The following is a 21,490-nucleotide window of genomic DNA, read 5'->3' on the forward strand; positions in this document are numbered from 1 at the left end:
GTGGGGTGGGAGGAGGCATTGTTTCATGGTGTCTGTGTATAAAATGTCTTGTGCGATTTCCACAGCATGCATCCGATGAAGTGAGCTGTAGCTCACGAAAGCTCATGCTCAAATAAATTGGTTAGTCTCTAAGGTGCCACAAGTCCTCCTTTTCTTTTTGCGAATACAGACTAACACGGCTGTTACTCTGAAACCAATGAATATGAATGCACATTTCAGTTAGAGATGAATTGAAAATAAGAAGTAAACCTTGCCTAGCAATCAAAATATTGTTTTATCTGGTGGGAGAAAGTAGAACAAGAGGAAGATAAAAACAGGCCGTCACCTTTGCATTCAGGGGCAGACCCATTCCAGACTCCATTGATGTTATCTTTAGTTGTACAGTGAATGGAGGCCTCTCCGGTAAGTGAGAAATTAGGGTCACATTTGTAAGTTACTGGTGAGTTATAGTCAAAGCTTTCCAGATGACTGCCATTGTGCATCCCATTGGTAATATTAGGAGGAGGAGAACAAGTAATCGCTGCAGGAAAAGAGAATAGCACCATGAATATGAATGCACATTTCAGTTAGAGATGAATTGAAAATAAGAAGTAAACCTTGCCTAGCAATCAAAATATTGTTTTATCTGGTGGGAGAAAGTAGAACAAGAGGAAGATAAAAACAGGCCGTCACCTTTGCATTCAGGGGCAGACCCATTCCAGACTCCATTGATGTTATCTTTAGTTGTACAGTGAATGGAGGCCTCTCCGGTAAGTGAGAAATTAGGGTCGCATTTGTAAGTAACTGATGAGTTATAGTCAAAGCTTTCCAGATGACTGCCATTGTGCATCCCATTGGTAATATTAGGAGGAGGAGAACAAGTAATCGCTACAGGAAAAGAGAATAGCACCATGAATATGAATAACCAATTTATTTGAGCATGAGCTTTCGTGAGCTACAGCTCACTTCATCGGATGCATGCTGTGGAAATCGCACAAGACATTTTATACACAGACACCATGAAACAATGCCTCCTCCCACCCCACTCTCCTGCTGGTAATAGCTTATCTAAAGTGATCATCAAGTTGGGCCATTTCCAGCACAAATCCAGGTTTTCTCACCCTCCGCCCTCCCACAAACAAACTCACTCTCTTGCAGGAAATGGCCCACCTTGATTGCCATGCACAGTGTGAAGACAGTGGTCAGTTTGGATGAGCTATTGCCAGCAAGAGAGTGAGTTTGTGTGTGTGTGTGGGAGGGGGGGGTGAGAAAACCTGGATTTGTGCTGGAATTGGCCCACCTTGATTATCATGCACATTGTAGGGGGCGTGGTCACTTCGGATGAGCTATTACCAGCAGGAGAGTGAGTTTGTGTGAGTATGGGGGTGGGGGAGTGAGAAAACCTGGATTTGTGCTGGAAATGGCCCACTTTGATTTTCATGCAGGTTGTAGGGAGAGTGGTCACTTACCACTATAGCCACCACTTACCAGAGTGGCTATTACCAGCAGGAGAGTGAGTTTGTGTGTGTGGTTTTTGAAGGGGGGTGAGGGGGTGAGAGAACCTGGATTTCTGCAGGAAATGGCCCACATTGATTATCATATGCATTGTGAAGACAGTGGTCACTTTGGATGGGCTATTACCAGCAAGAGAGTGAGTTTGTTTGTGGGAGGGCGGAGGGTGAGAAAACCTGGATTTGTGCTGGAAATGGCCCAACTTGATGATCACTTTAGATAAGCTATTACCAGCAGGAGAGTGGGGTGGGAGGAGGCATTGTTTCATGGTGTCTGTGTATAAAATGTCTTGTGCGATTTCCACAGCATGCATCCGATGAAGTGAGCTGTAGCTCACGAAAGCTCATGCTCAAATAAATTGGTTAGTCTCTAAGGTGCCACAAGTCCTCCTTTTCTTTTTGCGAATACAGACTAACACGGCTGTTACTCTGAAACCAATGAATATGAATGCACATTTCAGTTAGAGATGAATTGAAAATAAGAAGTAAACCTTGCCTAGCAATCAAAATATTGTTTTATCTGGTGGGAGAAAGTAGAACAAGAGGAAGATAAAAACAGGCCGTCACCTTTGCATTCAGGGGCAGACCCATTCCAGACTCCATTGATGTTATCTTTAGTTGTACAGTGAATGGAGGCCTCTCCGGTAAGTGAGAAATTAGGGTCACATTTGTAAGTTACTGGTGAGTTATAGTCAAAGCTTTCCAGATGACTGCCATTGTGCATCCCATTGGTAATATTAGGAGGAGGAGAACAAGTAATCGCTGCAGGAAAAGAGAATAGCACCATGAATATGAATGCACATTTCAGTTAGAGATGAATTGAAAATAAGAAGTAAACCTTGCCTAGCAATCAAAATATTGTTTTATCTGGTGGGAGAAAGTAGAACAAGAGGAAGATAAAAACAGGCCGTCACCTTTGCATTCAGGGGCAGACCCATTCCAGACTCCATTGATGTTATCTTTAGTTGTACAGTGAATGGAGGCCTCTCCGGTAAGTGAGAAATTAGGGTCGCATTTGTAAGTTACTGATGAGTTATAGTCAAAGCTTTCCAGATGACTGCCATTGTGCATCCCATTGGTAATATTAGGAGGAGGAGAACAAGTAATCGCTGCAGGAAAAGAGAATAGCACCATGAATATGAATGCACAGTTCAGTTAGAGATGAATTGAAAATAAGAGGTAAACCTTGCCTAGCAATCAAAATATTGTTTTATCTGGTGGGAGAAAGTAGAACAAGAGGAAGATAAAAACAGGCCGTCACCTTTGCATTCAGGGGCAGACCCATTCCAGACTCCATTGATGTTATCTTTAGTTGTACAGTGAATGGAGGCCTCTCCGGTAAGTGAGAAATTAGGGTCGCATTTGTAAGTTACTGATGAGTTATAGTCAAAGCTTTCCAGATGACTGCCATTGTGCATCCCATTGGAAATATTAGGAGGAGGAGAACAAGTAATCGCTGCAGGAAAAGAGAATAGCACCATGAATATGAATGCACATTTCAGTTGGAGATGAATTGAAAATAAGAGGTAAACCTTGCCTAGCAATCAAAATATTGTTTTATCTGGTGGGAGAAAGTAGAACAAGAGGAAGATAAAAACAGGCCGTCACCTTTGCATTCAGGGGCAGACCCATTCCAGACTCCATTGATGTTATCTTTAGTTGTACAGTGAATGGAGGCCTCTCCGGTAAGTGAGAAATTAGGGTCGCATTTGTAAGTAACTGATGAGTTATAGTCAAAGCTTTCCAGATGACTGCCATTGTGCATCCCATTGGTAATATTAGGAGGAGGAGAACAAGTAATCGCTACAGGAAAAGAGAATAGCACCATGAATATGAATAACCAATTTATTTGAGCATGAGCTTTCGTGAGCTACAGCTCACTTCATCGGATGCATGCTGTGGAAATCGCACAAGACATTTTATACACAGACACCATGAAACAATGCCTCCTCCCACCCCACTCTCCTGCTGGTAATAGCTTATCTAAAGTGATCATCAAGTTGGGCCATTTCCAGCACAAATCCAGGTTTTCTCACCCTCCGCCCTCCCACAAACAAACTCACTCTCTTGCTGGTAATAGCCCACCTTGATTGCCATGCACAGTGTGGGGAGAGTGGTCAGTTTGGATGAGCTATTGCCAGCAGGAGAGTGAGTTTGTGTGTGTGTGTGGGAGGGGGGGGTGAGAAAACCTGGATTTGTGCTGGAAATGGCCCACCTTGATTATCATGCACATTGTAGGGGGCGTGGTCACTTCGGATGAGCTATTACCAGCAGGAGAGTGAGTTTGTGTGAGTATGGGGGTGGGGGAGTGAGAAAACCTGGATTTGTGCTGGAAATGGCCCACTTTGATTTTCATGCAGGTTGTAGGGAGAGTGGTCACTTACCACTATAGCCACCACTTACCAGAGTGGCTATTACCAGCAGGAGAGTGAGTTTGTGTGTGTGGTTTTTGACGGGGGGTGAGGGGGTGAGAGAACCTGGATTTCTGCAGGAAATGGCCCACATTGATTATCATATGCATTGTGAAGACAGTGGTCACTTTGGATGGGCTATTACCAGCAAGAGAGTGAGTTTGTTTGTGGGAGGGCGGAGGGTGAGAAAACCTGGATTTGTGCTGGAAATGGCCCAACTTGATGATCACTTTAGATAAGCTATTACCAGCAGGAGAGTGGGGTGGGAGGAGGCATTGTTTCATGGTGTCTGTGTATAAAATGTCTTGTGCGATTTCCACAGCATGCATCCGATGAAGTGAGCTGTAGCTCACGAAAGCTCATGCTCAAATAAATTGGTTAGTCTCTAAGGTGCCACAAGTCCTCCTTTTCTTTTTGCGAATACAGACTAACACGGCTGTTACTCTGAAACCAATGAATATGAATGCACATTTCAGTTAGAGATGAATTGAAAATAAGAAGTAAACCTTGCCTAGCAATCAAAATATTGTTTTATCTGGTGGGAGAAAGTAGAACAAGAGGAAGATAAAAACAGGCCGTCACCTTTGCATTCAGGGGCAGACCCATTCCAGACTCCATTGATGTTATCTTTAGTTGTACAGTGAATGGAGGCCTCTCCGGTAAGTGAGAAATTAGGGTCACATTTGTAAGTTACTGGTGAGTTATAGTCAAAGCTTTCCAGATGACTGCCATTGTGCATCCCATTGGTAATATTAGGAGGAGGAGAACAAGTAATCGCTGCAGGAAAAGAGAATAGCACCATGAATATGAATGCACATTTCAGTTAGAGATGAATTGAAAATAAGAAGTAAACCTTGCCTAGCAATCAAAATATTGTTTTATCTGGTGGGAGAAAGTAGAACAAGAGGAAGATAAAAACAGGCCGTCACCTTTGCATTCAGGGGCAGACCCATTCCAGACTCCATTGATGTTATCTTTAGTTGTACAGTGAATGGAGGCCTCTCCGGTAAGTGAGAAATTAGGGTCGCATTTGTAAGTTACTGATGAGTTATAGTCAAAGCTTTCCAGATGACTGCCATTGTGCATCCCATTGGTAATATTAGGAGGAGGAGAACAAGTAATCGCTGCAGGAAAAGAGAATAGCACCATGAATATGAATGCACAGTTCAGTTAGAGATGAATTGAAAATAAGAGGTAAACCTTGCCTAGCAATCAAAATATTGTTTTATCTGGTGGGAGAAAGTAGAACAAGAGGAAGATAAAAACAGGCCGTCACCTTTGCATTCAGGGGCAGACCCATTCCAGACTCCATTGATGTTATCTTTAGTTGTACAGTGAATGGAGGCCTCTCCGGTAAGTGAGAAATTAGGGTCGCATTTGTAAGTTACTGATGAGTTATAGTCAAAGCTTTCCAGATGACTGCCATTGTGCATCCCATTGGAAATATTAGGAGGAGGAGAACAAGTAATCGCTGCAGGAAAAGAGAATAGCACCATGAATATGAATGCACATTTCAGTTGGAGATGAATTGAAAATAAGAGGTAAACCTTGCCTAGCAATCAAAATATTGTTTTATCTGGTGGGAGAAAGTAGAACAAGAGGAAGATAAAAACAGGCCGTCACCTTTGCATTCAGGGGCAGACCCATTCCAGACTCCATTGATGTTATCTTTAGTTGTACAGTGAATGGAGGCCTCTCCGGTAAGTGAGAAATTAGGGTCGCATTTGTAAGTTACTGATGAGTTATAGTCAAAGCTTTCCAGATGACTGCCATTGTGCATCCCATTGGTAATATTAGGAGGAGGAGAACAAGTAATCGCTACAGGAAAAGAGAATAGCACCATGAATATGAATAACCAATTTATTTGAGCATGAGCTTTCGTGAGCTACAGCTCACTTCATCGGATGCATGCTGTGGAAATCGCACAAGACATTTTATACACAGACACCATGAAACAATGCCTCCTCCCACCCCACTCTCCTGCTGGTAATAGCTTATCTAAAGTGATCATCAAGTTGGGCCATTTCCAGCACAAATCCAGGTTTTCTCACCCTCCGCCCTCCCACAAACAAACTCACTCTCTTGCTGGAAATGGCCCACCTTGATTTTCATGCACATTGTAGGGGGAGTGGTCAGTTTGGATGAGCTATTGCCAGCAGGAGAGTGAGTTTGTGTGTGTGTGTGGGAGGGGGGGGTGAGAAAACCTGGATTTGTGCTGGAAATGGCTCACCTTGATTATCATGCACATTGTAGGGGGCGTGGTCACTTCGGATGAGCTATTACCAGCAGGAGAGTGAGTTTGTGTGAGTATGGGGGTGGGGGAGTGAGAAAACCTGGATTTGTGCTGGAAATGGCCCACTTTGATTTTCATGCAGGTTGTAGGGAGAGTGGTCACTTACCACTATAGCCACCACTTACCAGAGTGGCTATTACCAGCAGGAGAGTGAGTTTGTGTGTGTGGGTTTTGAAGGGGGGTGAGGGGGTGAGAGAACCTGGATTTCTGCAGGAAATGGCCCACATTGATTATCATATGCATTGTGAAGACAGTGGTCACTTTGGATGGGCTATTACCAGCAAGAGAGTGAGTTTGTTTGTGGGAGGGCGGAGGGTGAGAAAACCTGGATTTGTGCTGGAAATGGCCCAACTTGATGATCACTTTAGATAAGCTATTACCAGCAGGAGAGTGGGGTGGGAGGAGGCATTGTTTCATGGTGTCTGTGTATAAAATGTCTTGTGCGATTTCCACAGCATGCATCCGATGAAGTGAGCTGTAGCTCACGAAAGCTCATGCTCAAATAAATTGGTTAGTCTCTAAGGTGCCACAAGTCCTCCTTTTCTTTTTGCGAATACAGACTAACACGGCTGTTACTCTGAAACCAATGAATATGAATGCACATTTCAGTTAGAGATGAATTGAAAATAAGAAGTAAACCTTGCCTAGCAATCAAAATATTGTTTTATCTGGTGGGAGAAAGTAGAACAAGAGGAAGATAAAAACAGGCCGTCACCTTTGCATTCAGGAGCAGACCCATTCCAGACTCCATTGATGTTATCTTTAGTTGTACAGTGAATGGAGGCCTCTCCGGTAAGTGAGAAATTAGGGTCGCATTTGTAAGTTACTGATGAGTTATAGTCAAAGCTTTCCAGATGACTGCCATTGTGCATCCCATTGGTAATATTAGGAGGAGGAGAACAAGTAATCGCTGCAGGAAAAGAGAATAGCACCATGAATATGAATGCACAGTTCAGTTAGAGATGAATTGAAAATAAGAAGTAAACCTTGCCTAGCAATCAAAATATTGTTTTATCTGGTGGGAGAAAGTAGAACAAGAGGAAGATAAAAACAGGCCGTCACCTTTGCATTCAGGGGCAGACCCATTCCAGACTCCATTGATGTTATCTTTAGTTGTACAGTGAATGGAGGCCTCTCCGGTAAGTGAGAAATTAGGGTCGCATTTGTAAGTTACTGATGAGTTATAGTCAAAGCTTTCCAGATGACTGCCATTGTGCATCCCATTGGTAATATTAGGAGGAGGAGAACAAGTAATCGCTACAGGAAAAGAGAATAGCACCATGAATATGAATAACCAATTTATTTGAGCATGAGCTTTCGTGAGCTACAGCTCACTTCATCGGATGCATGCTGTGGAAATCGCACAAGACATTTCATACACAGACACCATGAAACAATGCCTCCTCCCACCCCACTCTCCTGCTGGTAATAGCTTATCTAAAGTGATCATCAAGTTGGGCCATTTCCAGCACAAATCCAGGTTTTCTCACCCTCCGCCCTCCCACAAACAAACTCACTCTCTTGCTGGTAATAGCCCACCTTGATTGCCATGCACAGTGTGGGGAGAGTGGTCAGTTTGGATGAGCTATTGCCAGCAGGAGAGTGAGTTTGTGTGTGTGTGTGGGAGGGGGGGGTGAGAAAACCTGGATTTGTGCTGGAAATGGCCCACCTTGATTATCATGCACATTGTAGGGGGCGTGGTCACTTCGGATGAGCTATTACCAGCAGGAGAGTGAGTTTGTGTGAGTATGGGGGTGGGGGAGTGAGAAAACCTGGATTTGTGCTGGAAATGGCCCACTTTGATTTTCATGCAGGTTGTAGGGAGAGTGGTCACTTACCACTATAGCCACCACTTACCAGAGTGGCTATTACCAGCAGGAGAGTGAGTTTGTGTGTGTGGTTTTTGACGGGGGGTGAGGGGGTGAGAGAACCTGGATTTCTGCAGGAAATGGCCCACATTGATTATCATATGCATTGTGAAGACAGTGGTCACTTTGGATGGGCTATTACCAGCAAGAGAGTGAGTTTGTTTGTGGGAGGGCGGAGGGTGAGAAAACCTGGATTTGTGCTGGAAATGGCCCAACTTGATGATCACTTTAGATAAGCTATTACCAGCAGGAGAGTGGGGTGGGAGGAGGCATTGTTTCATGGTGTCTGTGTATAAAATGTCTTGTGCGATTTCCACAGCATGCATCCGATGAAGTGAGCTGTAGCTCACGAAAGCTCATGCTCAAATAAATTGGTTAGTCTCTAAGGTGCCACAAGTCCTCCTTTTCTTTTTGCGAATACAGACTAACACGGCTGTTACTCTGAAACCAATGAATATGAATGCACATTTCAGTTAGAGATGAATTGAAAATAAGAAGTAAACCTTGCCTAGCAATCAAAATATTGTTTTATCTGGTGGGAGAAAGTAGAACAAGAGGAAGATAAAAACAGGCCGTCACCTTTGCATTCAGGGGCAGACCCATTCCAGACTCCATTGATGTTATCTTTAGTTGTACAGTGAATGGAGGCCTCTCCGGTAAGTGAGAAATTAGGGTCACATTTGTAAGTTACTGGTGAGTTATAGTCAAAGCTTTCCAGATGACTGCCATTGTGCATCCCATTGGTAATATTAGGAGGAGGAGAACAAGTAATCGCTGCAGGAAAAGAGAATAGCACCATGAATATGAATGCACATTTCAGTTAGAGATGAATTGAAAATAAGAAGTAAACCTTGCCTAGCAATCAAAATATTGTTTTATCTGGTGGGAGAAAGTAGAACAAGAGGAAGATAAAAACAGGCCGTCACCTTTGCATTCAGGGGCAGACCCATTCCAGACTCCATTGATGTTATCTTTAGTTGTACAGTGAATGGAGGCCTCTCCGGTAAGTGAGAAATTAGGGTCGCATTTGTAAGTTACTGATGAGTTATAGTCAAAGCTTTCCAGATGACTGCCATTGTGCATCCCATTGGTAATATTAGGAGGAGGAGAACAAGTAATCGCTGCAGGAAAAGAGAATAGCACCATGAATATGAATGCACATTTCAGTTGGAGATGAATTGAAAATAAGAGGTAAACCTTGCCTAGCAATCAAAATATTGTTTTATCTGGTGGGAGAAAGTAGAACAAGAGGAAGATAAAAACAGGCCGTCACCTTTGCATTCAGGGGCAGACCCATTCCAGACTCCATTGAGGTTATCTTTAGTTGTACAGTGAATGGAGGCCTCTCCGGTAAGTGAGAAATTAGGGTCGCATTTGTAAGTTACTGATGAGTTATAGTCAAAGCTTTCCAGATGACTGCCATTGTGCATCCCATTGGTAATATTAGGAGGAGGAGAACAAGTAATCGCTGCAGGAAAAGAGAATAGCACCATGAATATGAATGCACATTTCAGTTAGAGATGAATTGAAAATAAGAAGTAAACCTTGCCTAGCAATCAAAATATTGTTTTATCTGGTGGGAGAAAGTAGAACAAGAGGAAGATAAAAACAGGCCGTCACCTTTGCATTCAGGGGCAGACCCATTTCAGACTCCATTGATGTTATCTTTAGTTGTACAGTGAATGGAGGCCTCTCCGGTAAGTGAGAAATTAGGGTCGCATTTGTAAGTTACTGATGAGTTATAGTCAAAGCTTTCCAGATGACTGCCATTGTGCATCCCATTGGTAATATTAGGAGGAGGAGAACAAGTAATCGCTACAGGAAAAGAGAATAGCACCATGAATATGAATAACCAATTTATTTGAGCATGAGCTTTCGTGAGCTACAGCTCACTTCATCGGATGCATGCTGTGGAAATCGCACAAGACATTTTATACACAGACACCATGAAACAATGCCTCCTCCCACCCCACTCTCCTGCTGGTAATAGCTTATCTAAAGTGATCATCAAGTTGGGCCATTTCCAGCACAAATCCAGGTTTTCTCACCCTCCGCCCTCCCACAAACAAACTCACTCTCTTGCTGGTAATAGCCCACCTTGATTGCCATGCACAGTGTGGGGAGAGTGGTCAGTTTGGATGAGCTATTGCCAGCAGGAGAGTGAGTTTGTGTGTGTGTGTGGGAGGGGGGGGTGAGAAAACCTGGATTTGTGCTGGAAATGGCTCACCTTGATTATCATGCACATTGTAGGGGGCGTGGTCACTTCGGATGAGCTATTACCAGCAGGAGAGTGAGTTTGTGTGAGTATGGGGGTGGGGGAGTGAGAAAACCTGGATTTGTGCTGGAAATGGCCCACTTTGATTTTCATGCAGGTTGTAGGGAGAGTGGTCACTTACCACTATAGCCACCACTTACCAGAGTGGCTATTACCAGCTGGAGAGTGAGTTTGTGTGTGTGGTTTTTGAAGGGGGGTGAGGGGGTGAGAGAACCTGGATTTCTGCAGGAAATGGCCCACATTGATTATCATATGCATTGTGAAGACAGTGGTCACTTTGGATGGGCTATTACCAGCAAGAGAGTGAGTTTGTTTGTGGGAGGGCGGAGGGTGAGAAAACCTGGATTTGTGCTGGAAATGGCCCAACTTGATGATCACTTTAGATAAGCTATTACCAGCAGGAGAGTGGGGTGGGAGGAGGCATTGTTTCATGGTGTCTGTGTATAAAATGTCTTGTGCGATTTCCACAGCATGCATCCGATGAAGTGAGCTGTAGCTCACGAAAGCTCATGCTCAAATAAATTGGTTAGTCTCTAAGGTGCCACAAGTCCTCCTTTTCTTTTTGCGAATACAGACTAACACGGCTGTTACTCTGAAACCAATGAATATGAATGCACATTTCAGTTAGAGATGAATTGAAAATAAGAAGTAAACCTTGCCTAGCAATCAAAATATTGTTTTATCTGGTGGGAGAAAGTAGAACAAGAGGAAGATAAAAACAGGCCGTCACCTTTGCATTCAGGGGCAGACCCATTCCAGACTCCATTGAGGTTATCTTTAGTTGTACAGTGAATGGAGGCCTCTCCGGTAAGTGAGAAATTAGGGTCGCATTTGTAAGTTACTGGTGAGTTATAGTCAAAGCTTTCCAGATGACTGCCATTGTGCATCCCATTGGTAATATTAGGAGGAGGAGAACAAGTAATCGCTACAGGAAAAGAGAATAGCACCATGAATATGAATAACCAATTTATTTGAGCATGAGCTTTCGTGAGCTACAGCTCACTTCATCGGATGCATGCTGTGGAAATCGCACAAGACATTTTATACACGGACACCATGAAACAATGCCTCCTCCCACCCCACTCTCCTGCTGGTAATAGCTTATCTAAAGTGATCATCAAGTTGGGCCATTTCCAGCACAAATCCAGGTTTTCTCACCCTCCGCCCTCCCACAAACAAACTCACTCTCTTGCAGGAAATGGCCCACCTTGATTATCATACACATTGTGAAGACAGTGGTCACTTTGGATGGGCTATTACCAGCAAGAGAGTGAGTTTGTGTGTGTGTGTGGGAGGGGGGGGTGAGAAAACCTGGATTTGTGCTGGAAATGCCCCACCTTGATTATCATGCACATTGTCGGGGGCGTGGTCACTTCGGATGAGCTATTACCAGCCGGAGAGTGAGTTTGTGTGAGTATGGGGGGGGGGGAGTGAGAAAACCTGGATTTGTGCTGGAAATGGCCCACTTTGATTTTCATGCAGGTTGTAGGGAGAGTGGTCACTTACCACTATAGCCACCACTTACCAGAGTGGCTATTACCAGCAGGAGAGTGAGTTTGGGTGTGTGGTTTTTGAAGGGGGGTGAGGGGGTGAGAGAACCTGGATTTCTGCAGGAAATGGCCCACATTGATTATCATATGCATTGTGAAGACAGTGGTCACTTTGGATGGGCTATTACCAGCAAGAGAGTGAGTTTGTTTGTGGGAGGGCGGAGGGTGAGAAAACCTGGATTTGTGCTGGAAATGGCCCAACTTGATGATCACTTTAGATAAGCTATTACCAGCAGGAGAGTGGGGTGGGAGGAGGCATTGTTTCATGGTGTCTGTGTATAAAATGTCTTGTGCGATTTCCACAGCATGCATCCGATGAAGTGAGCTGTAGCTCACGAAAGCTCATGCTCAAATAAATTGGTTAGTCTCTAAGGTGCCACAAGTCCTCCTTTTCTTTTTGCGAATACAGACTAACACGGCTGTTACTCTGAAACCAATGAATATGAATGCACATTTCAGTTAGAGATGAATTGAAAATAAGAAGTAAACCTTGCCTAGCAATCAAAATATTGTTTTATCTGGTGGGAGAAAGTAGAACAAGAGGAAGATAAAAACAGGCCGTCACCTTTGCATTCAGGGGCAGACCCATTCCAGACTCCATTGAGGTTATCTTTAGTTGTACAGTGAATGGAGGCCTCTCCGGTAAGTGAGAAATTAGGGTCACATTTGTAAGTTACTGGTGAGTTATAGTCAAAGCTTTCCAGATGACTGCCATTGTGCATCCCATTGGTAATATTAGGAGGAGGAGAACAAGTAATCGCTGCAGGAAAAGAGAATAGCACCATGAATATGAATGCACATTTCAGTTAGAGATGAATTGAAAATAAGAAGTAAACCTTGCCTAGCAATCAAAATATTGTTTTATCTGGTGGGAGAAAGTAGAACAAGAGGAAGATAAAAACAGGCCGTCACCTTTGCATTCAGGGGCAGACCCATTCCAGACTCCATTGAGGTTATCTTTAGTTGTACAGTGAATGGAGGCCTCTCCGGTAAGTGAGAAATTAGGGTCGCATTTGTAAGTTACTGATGAGTTATAGTCAAAGCTTTCCAGATGACTGCCATTGTGCATCCCATTGGTAATATTAGGAGGAGGAGAACAAGTAATCGCTGCAGGAAAAGAGAATAGCACCATGAATATGAATGCACATTTCAGTTGGAGATGAATTGAAAATAAGAAGTAAACCTTGCCTAGCAATCAAAATATTGTTTTATCTGGTGGGAGAAAGTAGAACAAGAGGAAGATAAAAACAGGCCGTCACCTTTGCATTCAGGGGCAGACCCATTCCAGACTCCATTGATGTTATCTTTAGTTGTACAGTGAATGGAGGCCTCTCCGGTAAGTGAGAAATTAGGGTCGCATTTGTAAGTTACTGATGAGTTATAGTCAAAGCTTTCCAGATGACTGCCATTGTGCATCCCATTGGAAATATTAGGAGGAGGAGAACAAGTAATCGCTGCAGGAAAAGAGAATAGCACCATGAATATGAATGCACATTTCAGTTGGAGATGAATTGAAAATAAGAGGTAAACCTTGCCTAGCAATCAAAATATTGTTTTATCTGGTGGGAGAAAGTAGAACAAGAGGAAGATAAAAACAGGCCGTCACCTTTGCATTCAGGGGCAGACCCATTCCAGACTCCATTGAGGTTATCTTTAGTTGTACAGTGAATGGAGGCCTCTCCGGTAAGTGAGAAATTAGGGTCGCATTTGTAAGTTACTGATGAGTTATAGTCAAAGCTTTCCAGATGACTGCCATTGTGCATCCCATTGGTAATATTAGGAGGAGGAGAACAAGTAATCGCTGCAGGAAAAGAGAATAGCACCATGAATATGAATGCACATTTCAGTTAGAGATGAATTGAAAATAAGAAGTAAACCTTGCCTAGCAATCAAAATATTGTTTTATCTGGTGGGAGAAAGTAGAACAAGAGGAAGATAAAAACAGGCCGTCACCTTTGCATTCAGGGGCAGACCCATTCCAGACTCCATTGAGGTTATCTTTAGTTGTACAGTGAATGGAGGCCTCTCCGGTAAGTGAGAAATTAGGGTCGCATTTGTAAGTTACTGGTGAGTTATAGTCAAAGCTTTCCAGATGACTGCCATTGTGCATCCCATTGGTAATATTAGGAGGAGGAGAACAAGTAATCGCTACAGGAAAAGAGAATAGCACCATGAATATGAATAACCAATTTATTTGAGCATGAGCTTTCGTGAGCTACAGCTCACTTCATCGGATGCATGCTGTGGAAATCGCACAAGACATTTTATACACGGACACCATGAAACAATGCCTCCTCCCACCCCACTCTCCTGCTGGTAATAGCTTATCTAAAGTGATCATCAAGTTGGGCCATTTCCAGCACAAATCCAGGTTTTCTCACCCTCCGCCCTCCCACAAACAAACTCACTCTCTTGCTGGTAATAGCCCACCTTGATTGCCATGCACAGTGTGGGGAGAGTGGTCAGTTTGGATGAGCTATTGCCAGCAGGAGAGTGAGTTTGTGTGTGTGTGTGGGAGGGGGGGGTGAGAAAACCTGGATTTGTGCTGGAAATGGCCCACCTTGATTATCATGCACATTGTAGGGGGCGTGGTCACTTCGGATGAGCTATTACCAGCAGGAGAGTGAGTTTGTGTGAGTATGGGGGTGGGGGAGTGAGAAAACCTGGATTTGTGCTGGAAATGGCCCACTTTGATTTTCATGCAGGTTGTAGGGAGAGTGGTCACTTACCACTATAGCCACCACTTACCAGAGTGGCTATTACCAGCAGGAGAGTGAGTTTGTGTGTGTGGTTTTTGAAGGGGGGTGAGGGGGTGAGAGAACCTGGATTTCTGCAGGAAATGGCCCACATTGATTATCATATGCATTGTGAAGACAGTGGTCACTTTGGATGGGCTATTACCAGCAAGAGAGTGAGTTTGTTTGTGGGAGGGCGGAGGGTGAGAAAACCTGGATTTGCGCTGGAAATGGCCCAACTTGATGATCACTTTAGATAAGCTATTACCAGCAGGAGAGTGGGGTGGGAGGAGGCATTGTTTCATGGTGTCTGTGTATAAAATGTCTTGTGCGATTTCCACAGCATGCATCCGATGAAGTGAGCTGTAGCTCACGAAAGCTCATGCTCAAATAAATTGGTTAGTCTCTAAGGTGCCACAAGTCCTCCTTTTCTTTTTGCGAATACAGACTAACACGGCTGTTACTCTGAAACCAATGAATATGAATGCACATTTCAGTTAGAGATGAATTGAAAATAAGAAGTAAACCTTGCCTAGCAATCAAAATATTGTTTTATCTGGTGGGAGAAAGTAGAACAAGAGGAAGATAAAAACAGGCCGTCACCTTTGCATTCAGGGGCAGACCCATTCCAGACTCCATTGATGTTATCTTTAGTTGTACAGTGAATGGAGGCCTCTCCGGTAAGTGAGAAATTAGGGTCACATTTGTAAGTTACTGGTGAGTTATAGTCAAAGCTTTCCAGATGACTGCCATTGTGCATCCCATTGGTAATATTAGGAGGAGGAGAACAAGTAATCGCTGCAGGAAAAGAGAATAGCACCATGAATATGAATGCACATTTCAGTTAGAGATGAATTGAAAATAAGAAGTAAACCTTGCCTAGCAATCAAAATATTGTTTTATCTGGTGGGAGAAAGTAGAACAAGAGGAAGATAAAAACAGGCCGTCACCTTTGCATTCAGGGGCAGACCCATTCCAGACTCCATTGATGTTATCTTTAGTTGTACAGTGAATGGAGGCCTCTCCGGTAAGTGAGAAATTAGGGTCGCATTTGTAAGTTACTGATGAGTTATAGTCAAAGCTTTCCAGATGACTGCCATTGTGCATCCCATTGGTAATATTAGGAGGAGGAGAACAAGTAATCGCTGCAGGAAAAGAGAATAGCACCATGAATATGAATGCACATTTCAGTTGGAGATGAATTGAAAATAAGAAGTAAACCTTGCCTAGCAATCAAAATATTGTTTTATCTGGTGGGAGAAAGTAGAACAAGAGGAAGATAAAAACAGGCCGTCACCTTTGCATTCAGGGGCAGACCCATTCCAGACTCCATTGATGTTATCTTTAGTTGTACAGTGAATGGAGGCCTCTCCGGTAAGTGAGAAATTAGGGTCGCATTTGTAAGTTACTGATGAGTTATAGTCAAAGCTTTCCAGATGACTGCCATTGTGCATCCCATTGGAAATATTAGGAGGAGGAGAACAAGTAATCGCTGCAGGAAAAGAGAATAGCACCATGAATATGAATGCACATTTCAGTTGGAGATGAATTGAAAATAAGAGGTAAACCTTGCCTAGCAATCAAAATATTGTTTTATCTGGTGGGAGAAAGTAGAACAAGAGGAAGATAAAAACAGGCCGTCACCTTTGCATTCAGGGGCAGACCCATTCCAGACTCCATTGAGGTTATCTTTAGTTGTACAGTGAATGGAGGCCTCTCCGGTAAGTGAGAAATTAGGGTCGCATTTGTAAGTTACTGATGAGTTATAGTCAAAGCTTTCCAGATGACTGCCATTGTGCATCCCATTGGTAATATTAGGAGGAGGAGAACAAGTAATCGCTGCAGGAAAAGAGAATAGCACCATGAATATGAATGCACAGTTCAGTTAGAGATGAATTGAAAATAAGAAGTAAACCTTGCCTAGCAATCAAAATATTGTTTTATCTGGTGGGAGAAAGTAGAACAAGAGGAAGATAAAAACAGGCCGTCACCTTTGCATTCAGGGGCAGACCCATTCCAGACTCCATTGAGGTTATCTTTAGTTGTACAGTGAATGGAGGCCTCTCCGGTAAGTGAGAAATTAGGGTCGCATTTGTAAGTTACTGATGAGTTATAGTCAAAGCTTTCCAGATGACTGCCATTGTGCATCCCATTGGTAATATTAGGAGGAGGAGAACAAGTAATCGCTACAGGAAAAGAGAATAGCACCATGAATATGAATAACCAATTTATTTGAGCATGAGCTTTCGTGAGCTACAGCTCACTTCATCGGATGCATGCTGTGGAAATCGCACAAGACATTTTATACACAGACACCATGAAACAATGCCTCCTCCCACCCCACTCTCCTGCTGGTAATAGCTTATCTAAAGTGATCATCAAGTTGGGCCATTTCCAGCACAAATCCAGGTTTTCTCACCCTCCGCCCTCCCACAAACAAACTCACTCTCTTGCTGGTAATAGCCCACCTTGATTGCCATGCACAGTGTGGGGAGAGTGGTCAGTTTGGATGAGCTATTGCCAGCAGGAGAGTGAGTTTGTGTGTGTGTGTGGGAGGGGGGGGTGAGAAAACCTGGATTTGTGCTGGAAATGGCCCACCTTGATTATCATGCACATTGTAGGGGGCGTGGTCACTTCGGATGAGCTATTACCAGCAGGAGAGTGAGTTTGTGTGAGTATGGGGGTGGGGGAGTGAGAAAACCTGGATTTGTGCTGGAAATGGCCCACTTTGATTTTCATGCAGGTTGTAGGGAGAGTGGTCACTTACCACTATAGCCACCACTTACCAGAGTGGCTATTACCAGCAGGAGAGTGAGTTTGTGTGTGTGGTTTTTGACGGGGGGCGAGGGGGTGAGAGAACCTGGATTTCTGCAGGAAATGGCCCACATTGATTATCATATGCATTGTGAAGACAGTGGTCACTTTGGATGGGCTATTACCAGCAAGAGAGTGAGTTTGTTTGTGGGAGGGCGGAGGGTGAGAAAACCTGGATTTGTGCTGGAAATGGCCCAACTTGATGATCACTTTAGATAAGCTATTACCAGCAGGAGAGTGGGGTGGGAGGAGGCATTGTTTCATGGTGTCTGTGTATAAAATGTCTTGTGCGATTTCCACAGCATGCATCCGATGAAGTGAGCTGTAGCTCACGAAAGCTCATGCTCAAATAAATTGGTTAGTCTCTAAGGTGCCACAAGTCCTCCTTTTCTTTTTGCGAATACAGACTAACACGGCTGTTACTCTGAAACCAATGAATATGAATGCACATTTCAGTTAGAGATGAATTGAAAATAAGAAGTAAACCTTGCCTAGCAATCAAAATATTGTTTTATCTGGTGGGAGAAAGTAGAACAAGAGGAAGATAAAAACAGGCCGTCACCTTTGCATTCAGGGGCAGACCCATTCCAGACTCCATTGATGTTATCTTTAGTTGTACAGTGAATGGAGGCCTCTCCGGTAAGTGAGAAATTAGGGTCGCATTTGTAAGTTACTGGTGAGTTATAGTCAAAGCTTTCCAGATGACTGCCATTGTGCATCCCATTGGTAATATTAGGAGGAGGAGAACAAGTAATCGCTGCAGGAAAAGAGAATAGCACCATGAATATGAATGCACAGTTCAGTTAGAGATGAATTGAAAATAAGAGGTAAACCTTGCCTAGCAATCAAAATATTGTTTTATCTGGTGGGAGAAAGTAGAACAAGAGGAAGATAAAAACAGGCCGTCACCTTTGCATTCAGGGGCAGACCCATTCCAGACTCCATTGAGGTTATCTTTAGTTGTACAGTGAATGGAGGCCTCTCCGGTAAGTGAGAAATTAGGGTCGCATTTGTAAGTTACTGATGAGTTATAGTCAAAGCTTTCCAGATGACTGCCATTGTGCATCCCATTGGTAATATTAGGAGGAGGAGAACAAGTAATCGCTGCAGGAAAAGAGAATAGCACCATGAATATGAATGCACATTTCAGTTAGAGATGAATTGAAAATAAGAAGTAAACCTTGCCTAGCAATCAAAATATTGTTTTATCTGGTGGGAGAAAGTAGAACAAGAGGAAGATAAAAACAGGCCGTCACCTTTGCATTCAGGGGCAGACCCATTCCAGACTCCATTGATGTTATCTTTAGTTGTACAGTGAATGGAGGCCTCTCCGGTAAGTGAGAAATTAGGGTCGCATTTGTAAGTTACTGGTGAGTTATAGTCAAAGCTTTCCAGATGACTGCCATTGTGCATCCCATTGGTAATATTAGGAGGAGGAGAACAAGTAATCGCTGCAGGAAAAGAGAATAGCATCATGAATATGAATGCACATTTCAGTTAGAGATGAATTGAAAATAAGAAGTAAACCTTTGTCCATGATCTCCCGTAAAAGGGAAAAACCATTTAGCTATTTGAAAATTTAATTAGCACAGTACTGTAACATAATGTGAGGCATTACCTCCCTCCGAGTCTGAGGGCTTTCTGCTTTTAAGTTTTTCTCCAAGCCAACTCCTTTCTTCTGGCAGATTTTGACCCTATGAAACAACCCCCAGGAGACAGCCGTATCAGAACATACAGCCTCCTCTAACAACAGATAGAAGGAGCTGGGGCTCCTTGACTGACATCCTTGAAGGACAACGATGTGCTCCTACAAGTACCAGAAGCAGAAAGCTTAAATTAGGAGATCTCTTCTCGCATCTGGTTCTAGACCAGATGGCAACAGTCAGATTGACAGACCCACCTCAGGTAGTGTCCAAAAGGACAAAAACAGTTATAGCAAATAAATTGGGAAGAGGTTTTAATATTGGGTTTCACCCCCAAATAGCCTCAGATTATGAGTGTGGAGTCCAGGATTTTTGGACAGGAAAAGAGGAGAACAGAACAAGGAGGAATTACACTAAATTAAAAAAACATAGGATGACAGACTTCCAAGGAGGAAGAGATTGCTTAATGAAGAGTGAGAAACTGACCAAACCTCACCATCCCAGTATTCTGCATATAGTAACGACTAGGTGACATTAGACCAGCTAAACTCTGACCAGGTGATGGTGCCAGGAGAATCATTTGAAGGGAAGGAGGGGACCTATGGGGCTGTGTTTGTTTGAAGTGTTAATTCTACAAAAGGCATCAGCACCATGATGGACCCTCATACATTTTCAGCCTGTCTCTCCACTCCCAACGATATATACAAGATTTGGTTATAATCCAAATTAAATAAGATTAAAGACAGATGAAAGCTCTCTAATGGGGTATTTCTGCATCATCATCCAGTCACAAGCTCTTCTTAAAACCATGGTGATTGTCTTACATTGGCAAGTTGGAAGTTTACTCCATTCAACTTGATCTCTGATAAGCAAACACTGGATGAAACTTCGCCCACTTACTTTGTATCTGAAGAAAAGAAAGAAAAAAAAGTTTCTTAGTTCTCTAAGTGCTCCTCTAATAGTCCGATGAAGTGAGCTGTAGCTCACGAAAGCTTATGCTCAAATAAATTGGTTAGTCTCTAAGGTGCCACAAGTCCTCCTTTTCTTTTTGCGAATACAGACTAACACGACTGCTACTCTGAAACCTCTAGTAGTCCAGAAATTTGGGAAATGGGTTCTTTCTGCCAGTAAAAGAAGGAATTAACTACTGAGCAGAGTGATTCCTGCTCTGGAAGAACCAGCATGATCACTGTAACCAAGCAATGCTGAGTAGCAATCCCGAGTTATTAAAGTGAATTTAGAACAAGCAAATCGGTGCATATAAGATTGTAGAGACCAAGTTTACAGGAGAAGTTTTTCATCTTAAAGTCTATACTAACCAGATGCTTTGAATTTCTGAGTGATATCTTTGTTAAACCTTTAACAAGTGAAACAAATAGGTCTCTCCCCTTTAAGTATCATTTTAGTGCTTCTCATTTCTTGCATCTCCAGCAGGTGGAAGAAGTCCTTAAACCAGTTCCTGAATTTGAAGCATATCAAGTGAACTAGCAGTTTTTAGACTGTTCATCTTCTCAAAAAGTTTTCCCAGGGGTCAAAGGGGTTCGGACTTGTGAGCAGGAGAATGTCTCACCTCCAAGTTCCAGTCTGCAGTACAGTGTTCAAGCGGTATGCCATTAGCATGCTACACCTTCACCATACAAATGGAGGTGGGAGTCCTTGGCTCAGACTGCTAAATTCCACCACTCCTCCTCCTATTTTACATCTGGTATTCTACCGCAGTCAACAGCGCTCCATTGCCAACACCATTTAGCTAGATGTCTAGCTAATTCCTGGCCAGGAAGTATTGAATACTGGCAATGAAGTCACTTGGTTTTCACTACATTTTACCTTTTAACACTGTAGGCTACAGGTCGTGGCCTTCTATGCTAGAGTTTTAGAAAGGAGATTTAGAGGACCAGAGGAGGGTTTACCTATTAAAACTGGTTTCTTCTGGTTCTTTCACCAGTCTGGTATGAAGGCAGGGACCAAAAAGGATGGACACAAACATCATTTATGGGCAAGTGGCCACCACTTTTCTTCTAACTTAAAACGTAAAAACCAAAGACAACCTTTCCTGATAGCAATGATTGGGCGAGGAGACAGCTGGCCAAGGGCTGTCCCCCTGCTGCCACTGTTTCACAACCTGAGCATTTTAAAAGGTCCAAAGCCTAATCAGCCCATTTAAACCCAAAGCCTTCACTGGCAGACACAATTCCACAGTGCGCAGTCCCTGTGTGCTACTGCATGGGAAAATGATGAACATAGCAATAGCTTGGATGTTCTTGTGGATGAAATTCAGAAGAAGTATTGCCTAAAGGCTAAAGAACTGGACTGGGACTCAGGAGATTTGGATTCCGTTCTTGGTTCTGCCTCTGGTCTGTGAACGACCTTGGGCAAGTTATTTCCCCTCGGTACTTCAATAGCTCCAGCTG

The 21,490-nt window shown here is 43.3% G+C and overlaps 1 protein-coding gene across 1 annotated transcript in view; it reads right to left on the bottom strand.

The window, feature by feature from the left end:
* Window positions 1-7,263: 7,263 nt before the first annotated feature.
* LOC119564441 overlaps window positions 7,264-21,490 on the bottom strand; it is a gene marked incomplete at its 3' end in the record, with an annotated part of 42,845 nt that continues 28,618 nt past the window's right edge. Inside the window, exons 16-21 of the mRNA XM_043533801.1 lie at window positions 19,904-19,986; window positions 18,856-18,887; window positions 13,147-13,333; window positions 8,989-9,183; window positions 8,642-8,836; window positions 7,264-7,451 (exon numbers count right to left, since the gene is read on the bottom strand). Of these exons, the coding sequence (XP_043389736.1) occupies window positions 7,264-7,451; window positions 8,642-8,836; window positions 8,989-9,183; window positions 13,147-13,333; window positions 18,856-18,887; window positions 19,904-19,986 (880 nt within the window). The remainder of the gene's footprint in view (window positions 7,452-8,641; window positions 8,837-8,988; window positions 9,184-13,146; window positions 13,334-18,855; window positions 18,888-19,903; window positions 19,987-21,490) is intronic.

The sequence above is a fragment of the Chelonia mydas genome, chromosome 21 (assembly GCF_015237465.2).
Source record: "Chelonia mydas isolate rCheMyd1 chromosome 21, rCheMyd1.pri.v2, whole genome shotgun sequence".
Taxonomy (NCBI): domain Eukaryota; kingdom Metazoa; phylum Chordata; order Testudines; family Cheloniidae; genus Chelonia; species Chelonia mydas.